At 41.6% G+C, this 10,099-nt stretch overlaps 1 protein-coding gene across 2 annotated transcripts in view; it reads left to right on the top strand.

Moving 5' to 3' along the window:
• Positions 1 to 68: 68 nt before the first annotated feature.
• The window catches only part of CHEK2 (checkpoint kinase 2), a 48,354-nt gene continuing 38,323 nt past the window's right edge, over positions 69 to 10,099 (top strand). For both annotated transcript variants that reach the window (XM_046025827.1, XM_046025826.1), the window contains exons 1-2: positions 69 to 216; positions 2,949 to 3,276. In XM_046025827.1, the coding sequence (XP_045881783.1) occupies positions 2,955 to 3,276 (322 nt within the window). In that variant the 5' untranslated portion in view covers positions 69 to 216; positions 2,949 to 2,954. The remainder of the gene's footprint in view (positions 217 to 2,948; positions 3,277 to 10,099) is intronic.

Below are 10,099 nucleotides of genomic sequence, written 5' to 3'. Positions count from 1 at the left end.
GATCCTGGATTCTGAGTGTCCCGCTTCTCATTTTAAACTACAACTCCCAGCAAGCATTGAGGCTACGTGTGGACGGCCACATCCGCTGCTGTTCATTGGTCCGGCAGCGACGAGGGTGTTCTGATTGGCTGAGGGTGGAGTTTGTATGTGCTTGGTTAGCGCCACGCTGCTGGCTGCAGCTGCTTTTGAGTGTTTGGCCTCAGGTGGGCTCACGCGGTGAGTCATAGTGGGGAACTTCTCTTGGGTGTTTGGGGTTCGATTCCCGTCCCCAGGGTATTAATGCACGCTGAATCTCCAGAATTTTCTCTTTGTGTGGTTTTTGAGCTCGGTCGGGGGGAAGAGAGGAATGCGTGGGTGACTGTCTTCCATTGTAGATGAACTTCGAGGTGAAGTTCACTTCCCCTGTTAGTTACAAGCTGAAACTGGCCCAGACGTGCAGCGTAAGAAAGGACGAAGTTGTGTTCTTCAAACCAGAGGGAAGTTGGTTTGTAAAGAGTTATATAAATGTTAGTAACTATTACCATATTTTAGATTCAATTTCGGAAAAAAACCTATTAAGAATCCAGTCTTAGCAGCTAGGCGCTGCAGGACCTGGAGACACACTGACTTGTGTAGGAGGATGCCCAGGGAGTGTCCATAAGTAAGTGTGTGGGATGGGGTGGCGAGGAGAGGGTAGGAGGGCACCAGCCCATCTTGGGGCTCAGTTTCTGTATTTGAAGAAAAAAAAATGTTGCACTTGTAAACCCCTTTCCCGCTGTCGGATTCTTTGGGACTGGAATTCTGTTCTCCCAATTATCAGGCATTACTGGGGGAGGAGATTTCATGTATCATCTCATTTAATTCTCAAGATCTATCTATTCAGTGAGGTGATCTACCTGAAGGTCATACAAAGATTTGACTCAGGCATCCGACTCCAGACTTGTTTACCTCTACCTCTAATATTTCCATATACTTCCTCCTCCTTATGGCTGAGGCTTCTGTGGTTTCCGTCTGTCTGCTGGACCCTTACCATAAACGGGGATAGCAGCCACTTCTTGACGTCTTTTGTCAGTTCTCAGGGTGAAGTCTTGCTCAAAAAGCTGTAAGAGGTTGCAGCCTTGAGGCAGTAGTATTAGAGCTTTAGGTCCTGGAGTGGCACATTCAGCTCTGGGATCACCTTCGTGGTGTGGTTTAAGAAAAAGCCATCAGGCATCAGGATCTTTGTATCTGGAAAGCTATCTGAGTATGGGTATCTGGAGAGAAGAGAGAATGCCCCCCCCCCCCCTTAAAAAAAAAAAAGAATCACATTAGGGATTTAAAGTTAGGGATTGACAGTTACTTAGACTTGACTGTAGTTTCTGTTATCAGAGTTTAAATATTTATTGAATTAACTCTAAAGTGAGGGTGGGAACCTGTTATGGTCCCCTGTGAAGAGCTTGTTTTTGTAGGAATCTGTTGGGCTGAAAGGCAGTTTAGGATGAAAGGTGAGCGCCAGTAGTTACTCAGCATCACAAAAGGCTAGGTGGAGTTGTTTGTGGGAGACTTCTTTGTGTTACTGCTTCATTAATAACCTGGTCCTCAGTTAGGAGTCAGGGAATCTAGAGTGAACAAACAGGATGTGGTCTTCACCTTCCTGGGGCAGGCTTGGGGGAGGAGGGGTATCTGACATTTAATGAAAATGGTCACCCCTGGCCTGGTGCAGTGAATTAGTTTATAGTTTCTCTTTGGCCATCTTTTACCCCAAGTCACATAACCCTTCCTCTTCTTTATTGTTCCTAAACTTGAAATTTAAGTGTAGTGTTGATTATTGAACATAAAGGTATTAATGAATACCTTTTAAGTTTCATTTCTAATTTTTATTTTTTTGAGATTTTATTTATGTATGTATTTGTTTGACAGAGAGCAAGCAGGGGGAGCAGCAGAGGGAGAGTGCTGAGCCGAAGGCAGGCACTTAACTGACCGAGCCACCCAAGTGCCCCTCATTTCTAATTTTTATTTTTATTTTACTTATGTATTTATTTGACAGAGAGAGGGCACCAGGAGGGGGAGAAGCAGGCAGAGAGAAAGGGAGAAGCAGACTTGCCTCTGAATAGGGAGCCCGACATGGGGCTCAATCTTAGGACCCCAGGATCATGACCCAAGCTGAAGGCAGGCACTTAACTGACCAAGCCACCCAAGTACCCCACATTTCTAATTTTTTTTTTTTAAAGATTTTTATTTATTTATTTGACAGACAGAGATCACAAGTAGGCAGAGAGGCAGGCAGTGAGAGAGAGGGGGAAGCACGCGGAGCAGAGAGCCCAATGCGGGGCTCGATCCCAGGGCCCTGGGATCATGACCTGAGCTGAAGGCAGAGGCTTTAACCCACTGAGCCACCCAGGCACCCCCCACATTTCTAATTTTTAAAAATTAGATGAATGTAAACTGTTTTAAAGTCTTTCTTCCCACCCCAACTTAGTTCATTTCTTTTAACTTATTTATAACCTTCAGATTGTTTTTTGTTTTCTTTTCCCTGTGATTTGTGGCTGTCATACAAAAAACTGATCTAGTTTGAAATGACAGGATGAAAAGCTTAGCCCAGAAGAGCTATAGATCAATCTAGTCTTAGAATTTTAACTTTAGCAGAACATGCTTGGTCTGGATTTTTTTTTCCTGATGTTAAATATGCCCATCCTTTACTTTTTTATTTTTATTTTTTAAAAGATAGAGATTGCCCTCGTGTGGGTGTGGGGAGAGTGGAAGGGCAGAAGGAGAGGGAGAGAGAGAATCCCAAGCAGGCTCCACACGCAGTGCAGATCCTGGACGCTGCAGGGCTGGATCTCATGACCCTGAGATTATGACCCGAGCTGAAATCAAATGTCCGAGGCTTAACTGACAGAGCCACCCAGGTGCCCCTGCCCCTTCTTCTCTCTTGGACTTTTAGTCTTGTTTCTTGAAACTTACCTTATTATTGGACACTTACTTTTGAGGTCGTGATGTCTCGAGAGACGGAAGGGGAGTGTCAGCAGTCCCAAGGCAGTGGCGCCTCTTCCCAGTCCCAAGGTGGCTTCTTTCAGTCTCAAGGCATCTCCTCCCAGACACGCGGCACCTCTTCACAGTCTCAAGGCACGTCCAGCTCCAGCAGCACGGCACCCACATCTAGCCAGTCCTCTCACTCCAGCTCAGGAACACTGAGCTCTTTCGACACAGTGTCTACCCAAGAACTCTGTTCTATTCCTGAGGACCAAGAACCTGAGGAGCCTGTCCCTGCCCCTTGGGCTCGATTATGGGCCCTTCAGGATGGATTCCCCAATCTTGGTAAGACCTTTTGTTACATCATTTAAAATGTTAATTGTTCACAAAAATAGTTCGAGAAAGCTGTAGCAGAGAGCTCAAAGCACTTCTGGAATGATTCTGAAGCTTGAAGGTGATGAAAGATGGAACCAAGGAAGCAGTTTTGGGGGGAATTTACTGACTCTTACCTGCTGTGGATCCCCCCCTCATTTATCTTTCAACTAATGTTAATTGGGCATCTGTAACGTTCTGTCCATTGGAGCATCTGAAGAGGGCAGCAGGCCATTTCCCTAGCAAGATGCTGATTCATGCAAACTTGCAAACAGTAATGGACAAATCCACAGAAACCACCACTTAACCCCTGCTGTGGCCGCTTCAGAACATTCATTTTACAGTTTCAGAGTAGGGAAGGCTGTTTGTTGACTGTTATTTATTAACTCAAAATAGCCGGCCTTTTAATTTAAATATGTTCATCATCTATGACATTTTCTGATTCCAGTAGTAAGATTTCACTCTAGGTATGTTTGAAATAGCATTTTGATATAAAAAAGGAATGACTAATATATTATTTGTACCTTTTAACTCACTGTTTCATCTCCAACATTGATGACTTGAAAAAGAAACTGTAAAAGTAGAGAATAATAGAGGAATGTTCATAGGTGTGACTTTAAATTTAGAAGTAAGTACTTGAAGCTGTTTTCTTTTACTCATGTAAGCCATAGTTTTAAGATAGGCTCATGGCTTATATGGTGAATGGGAAACATATGGTGAGAAAGGGTGAAGTGGGCTGGATCACTATGAAAAGTGAGATTGTAAAAATCTGAAAATCCTGGTAGGGGGAATAGCATAAAGTGGCTGCTGCTCAATAAATAGGATTTATTATCATTGTTAGTTTTTTTTTTTTTTAAGATTTTTATTTATTTATTCGACAGCAGAGATCACAAGTAGGCAGAGAGGCAGGCAGAGAGAGAGGAGGGGAAGCAGGCTCCCCGCCGAGCAGAGAGCCCGATGTGGGGCTGGGTCCCAGGACCCTGGGATCATGACCTGAGCCGAAGGCAGAGGCTTTAACCCACTGAGTCACCCAGGCGCCCCTCATTATTAGTTATTGATGCACACCTGTTTTCTTCTAAATGTTTTGTAGGTTTACCCTATTGATCCATTTTTGAGTTGCTTTTTGTATATGGTATGAGGTGGAGGTCCAGATTCATTCTTTTCATGTGAATATCCCAGTTGTGTGAGAACTTTCTTGAAAAGACTCTTCTTTTTTTTTTTTTTTTTTAAGGTTTTATTTATTTGAGAAAGAGAGCATGAGGGCAGCATGAGGGAGAGGCAGGAGCAGACTCCTTGCTGAGCAGGGACCCCCCCCCCCCCATACAGGGCTCAGTCCCAGGACCCCCGGGACCATGACCTGTGTCGAAGGCAGACACTTAACCTACTGAGCCACTCAGGTGCCCCTTGAAGAGACTATTCTTTATCTGTTGAATGGTCTTGGCACCCTTGTCAAAAATCATTTGGCCATAAATGTGAGGGTTTATTTCTGGACTTGCAGTTCCATTCTCTTGGTCTATGTGTCTGTCCTTTTATGCAAGCGCTGCAAAATCTTGATTGCTGTAGCTTTGTAGTGAGTTTTGAAATCCAGAGTGTGAGTCCTGATTTGTTCTTTTTCAAGATTGTTTTGACTATTCTGGGTCCCTTGTCCATATGAATTTTAAGAGGAGCTTGTCACGTCCTGCAAAGAAGGTAGCTTGGATTTTATTAGGGATTACATTGAATCTATAGATCAGTTTGGGGAGTATTGACATTTACTTTTTTTTAAAGATTTTATTTATTTATTCTCGAGAGAGTGAGCAAAGGTGGGGGTGGGGAGGAGTAGAGGCAGAGGGACAGGCAGACTCTGCACTGAGTACAGAGCTGGATGTGGGGCTCGATCCCATGACGCTGAGATCATGACCTGAGCTGAAACCAAGAGTAGGATGCCCAACTGACTGAGACACCCAGGCAACCCTGAGTAGTGACATCTTAATAATACTAAGTCTTGGGGTACATGGGTGACTCAGTGGGTTAAGCCTCTGCCTTTGGCTCGGGTCATGGTCTCAGGGTCCTGGGATTGGGCACCACATCGGGCTCTCTGCTTGGCGGGAAGCCTGCTTCCCCCTCTCTCTGCCTGCCTCTCTATCTGCTTGTGATCTCTCTCTCTCTCTGTTGAATACATAAGTAAAAATCTTAAAAAAAAACAAACACAAAACTGAGTCTTCTGATCCATGAACATGGGATGTCTTTGTGTTTATTTAGGTATTCTTTGATTTCTTTCAGTGGTGTTTTATCATTTTCAATATGTAAGCCTTGCATTTAAAAAAATGTATTCCTGGGGCGCCTGGGTGGCTCAGTGGGTTAAGCCTCTGCCTTTGGCTTGGGTCATGATCCCAGGGTCCTCTGGTTGAGCCCCCCATTGGGCTCTCTGCTCGGTGGGGAATCTGCTTCTCCCTCTCTGCCTGCTTCTCCCTCTCTGCCTGTTCCTCTGCCTTACTTCGGCCTACTTGTGATTTCTCCCTCTGTCAAATAAATAAATAAATAAACAAACAAACAAAAAAACCCAAACATATTCCTGGGGCGCCTGACTGGCTCCATCAGTAGAGCATGTGACTCTTGTTTTTGGGGTTGTAGGTTTGAGCCCCACATTGGATGTAGCAATTACTTAAAATCTTTAAAAAAAATTACTTTTAAGTATTCTTTAAATGTTTACTTAGTATTTAAAGTTTTATTTATTTAAGTAGTCTCTGTATTCCACATGGGGTTTGAACTCACGACCCCCAAATCAAGAGTTGCATTCTCTTCTGACTGAGCCAACCATGCTCCCCATGTTTACTTATTTTTATTGTGGGAAAATCTATATAATGAAAAGTTTTGCCACTGTAAATAGTTTACATTAAGTAAACCATTAAGTTTAGTGTCATTAACTACATTTATAAAATGTTGTGCAACTATCACCGTTACATATTTATAAAATTTTTTCTCTGGTAATTGCCCTCTCCCTGCTCCCCAAGCTTTATTTACATGTAATCAACATGAAACATTGTATAAATTTAAGGCATACAGTGTGTTAATTTGGTACAGTTATATATTGCAAAATGATTATACCATTGGTGTTAACTAATACTCTCATCACATCACATAATTACCATTTCTTTTTTGTGGTGAAAATACTTAAGATGTAGGCACCTCAGGTGCTCAGTAGTTAAGTATCTGCCTTTGGTTCAGGTCATTATTCCAGGATCCTGGGATCAAGCCCCACATTGGGCTCCTTGCTTAGTGGGGAGTCTGCTTTTCCCTTTCCTTCTGCTTGCAGCTCTCCCTGCTTGTGCTCTCTCTTTCTCTAGCAAATAAATAAAAATAAAACCTTTAAAAAAAAGTATTTAAAAAAACCATCAAAGATCTATGTTTTAGCAACTTTCAAGTATAAGATACAGTATTACTAACTATAGTCACCACACTAAGTTAGATCACCAGAACTTACTATGTTGTACTTGGAAGTTTGTTCCCTATAACAAACATCTCCCCATTTTCCCACTTTCAATTCCCTGATAACCAGCACTTTCTATTTATATGCGTTTATGTTTTTCATTATTTTTTTTAAAAGACTCTATTTGCCAGAAAGAACGAGAGCGAGAGAGTGAGAGAACAAGCATAGTGGCAGGCCAAGGGAACTGACTCCCTAGCAGGGAGCCTGATGGGGGACTCAATCCCAGGACCCTGGGATCATGACCTGAGCCAAAGGCAGATGCTTAACTGACTGAGCCACTCAGGTGTCCCAAGTTTAGGTTTTTTAGACTCCCATTTAAGACATACAAGTGAGATTGTACAGTATTTGTCTTTTTTGACTTATTTCATTTACAATGTCTTCAGAGTCCATCTATGTTGTTGCAAATGGCAGGATTTCATACCTTTTTTATGGCTGAATAATAATCCAGTATGTATGTGTGCATTTGTGTGTGTGTGTGTATATACACATATATATACATATACCATATTTTCTTTGTCCATAGACTTTTGTACATTTAGGTTACTTCTAGGTGTTGGCTGTTGTAAACAGTTATGCAGTGAACATGGGGGTACATACACCTTTTCATAAATACCCAGAAGTGGAATTGCTGATCATACGGCAATTCTGTTTTTAATTTTCAGAGGAATCTTCATTCTTCTTTCTGTAATGGCTGCACCAATTTACATTCCTGCCAACCATGCACCAGGGTACCTTTTACTCCACTTCCTGGCCAACACAGCAAACTTCTTGGCTTTTATTTTTTTTAAAGATTTTATTTATTTTTGCTGCGCGCTGGAGAGAAAGGGGTGGGGAGGGGCAGAGGGAGAAGCAGACTCCCTCCAGAGCAGGGAGCCCAATGTGGGGCTCAGTTGTGTGATATGACCTGAACTGAAGGCAGACACTTAACCAACTGAGCTACCCAGACACCCCTTAGCATAATATTTCAAAAAGTCATTCAATTTAGAGGCACCTGGGTGTCTCAGTTGTTAGGTGTCTGCCTTTGGATTAGGTCATGATCCCGGAGTCCTGGGATCAAGCCGGGCCTCAGGCGCCCTGCTCAGCGGGAAGCCTGCTTCTCCCTCTCCCACTCTCCCTGCTTGTGTGCCTACTCTTGCTGTCTCTATCAAATGTATAAATAAAACCTTAAAAAAAAAGATCATTCATTTTTATTATATATCAATTTTATTTCTTCCATGGTTGGATAATATTTCATTGCATGTATATATCACATTTTGTTTATCCATTCTTCCGTTGGTGGACATTTGGATTATTTCTTTGTTTTGGCTGCTGTGAATAATGCTGCTATGAATATTTGCATACAACTGTCTGCTTGAGTACCTGTTTTCAGTTTTTTTGTTTATATCAGCAGAGAGCTTGCTTGTATATATAAGGAATGGAATTACTGGAGAATATGGTAATTCTGTCTTTAATATTTTGTGTTTTTTGTTTTTTAAAAAAATTTATTTATTTATTTTTAAAAGTTTTTTAAAATTACTATTTTTTTAATTTACCTGACAGAGACAGCGAGCGCACAAGTAGGCAGAGCGACAGGCAGAAGGAGAGGGAGAAGCAAGCTCGTCACCTAGCAGGAAGCCTGACAGTTTCAGGTGTACAATATAGTGTTCAGCTATACTATACCTTACCCAGTGCTTACCAAGATAAATGTACTCTTTTTTTGTTTTTTAATTTTTTAAAGAACTTTCTTAAGGTTTTATTTATTCATTTAACAGAAAGGGAGAGTACAAGCAGGGAGAGCAGCTGGCGGAGTGGGAGGGAGAAGCAAGCTCTCTGCTGAGCCAGGAGCCGGATATGGGACTTGATCCCAGGACCCTGGGATCATGACCTGAGCCGAAGGCAGCTGCTTACGAACTGAGCCACCCAGGCATCCCGATAAATATACTCTTAATCCTCATCACATATTTCTACTCATCCCTCTGCCCCCCACCTCTCCTCTATTCTACAGTTAAGAGTCTGTTTTTGGTTTGTTTTCTTTTTCATTGTTGTGATGCCTCCAGCTTTGCTTTTATTTTTCAAGACGGCTTTGGCTCCTCCGGGTCTTTTGTGGTTTAGTGCAACTTTTAGGATTGTTCTAGCTCTGGGAAGACTGCTGTTGGTATTTTGATAGGGGTTGCATTAAATGTGTAGATTGCTTTGGGTAGTACAGACATTTTAACAACATTTGTCCTTCTAGTTCATGAGTATGGAATATCTTTCCATTTTGTTGTGTCATCTTCATTTTCTTTCAATGTGTTCCATAGTTTTCAGTGTACAGGTCTTTAACCTCTTTGGTTAGGTTTATTCCTAGGTATCTTGTTGTTTTTGCTGCAGTTGTGAATGGCGTTGATTCCTTTATTTCTCTTTCTGCTGCTTCAGTTTTGGTGTATAGAAATAGAGCAGATACAAGATATGTCGATCTTGTATCCTGTTACTATTTAATTTGGTTTTCAGTTTTAGTACTTTTTTCCTGGAGTCTTTTTGGATTTTCTATGTATAGTATCAGGTCACCTGGAAATAGTAAACGTTTTACTTCTTCCCTTGCCAGTTTAAATGCCTTTTATTTCTTTTTGCTGTTTGATTGCTGAGGCTAGGACTTCCAGTGCTATGTTGAATGGAAGTGGTGAAAGTGGACATCTCTGCTGTGTTCCTGACCGTAGGGCAGAAGCGCTCAGCTTTTGCCCATGTAAGATGGTATTAACTGTGGGTTTTCATATATGGCCTTTTATTATGTTGAGATATGTTCCCTCTAAGGGAATATATTGTTGAGGTTTTTTTATCATGAATGGATGCTGTACATTGTCACATGCGTTTTCTGCATTTCCTGAAATGATCATATGGTTCTTATCATTACTTTTATTAATGTGTTATATCACTTTGCTTGATTTGCCAATATTGAGCCACCCTTGCATCCCCGGAATAAATCCCATTTGATCGTGGTTAATGATTACTTTAATGTGTTGTTGGATTTGGTTTGCTAGTATTTTGTTGAGGATTTTTACATCTATATTCATTAGGGGTATTGGCCTATATAGTTCTCTTTCTGTGGTATTTTTGTGTGGTTTTGGTATCAGGGTAATGTTGGCCTCATAGAATGAATTTATAGGCTTTCCTTCCTTTTCAATTTTTTGAAATAGTTTGAGAAGAACAGATAGTAATCCTTTAAATGTTTGGTAGAAGTTGGCCTATGAAGCTGTCTTGGACTTTTCTTTGTTGGGGAGTTTTTTGATTACTAAATCAGTTTCTTCACTGGCTGCTGGTCTGTTCAAACTGTTTATTTCTTCTTGCTTCAGTTTTGGTAATTTATATGTT

This window comes from Meles meles, chromosome 12 (assembly GCF_922984935.1).
Source record: "Meles meles chromosome 12, mMelMel3.1 paternal haplotype, whole genome shotgun sequence".
Taxonomy (NCBI): Eukaryota; Metazoa; Chordata; class Mammalia; order Carnivora; family Mustelidae; genus Meles; species Meles meles.
This window is presented reverse-complemented; position numbering and strand designations above follow the sequence as displayed.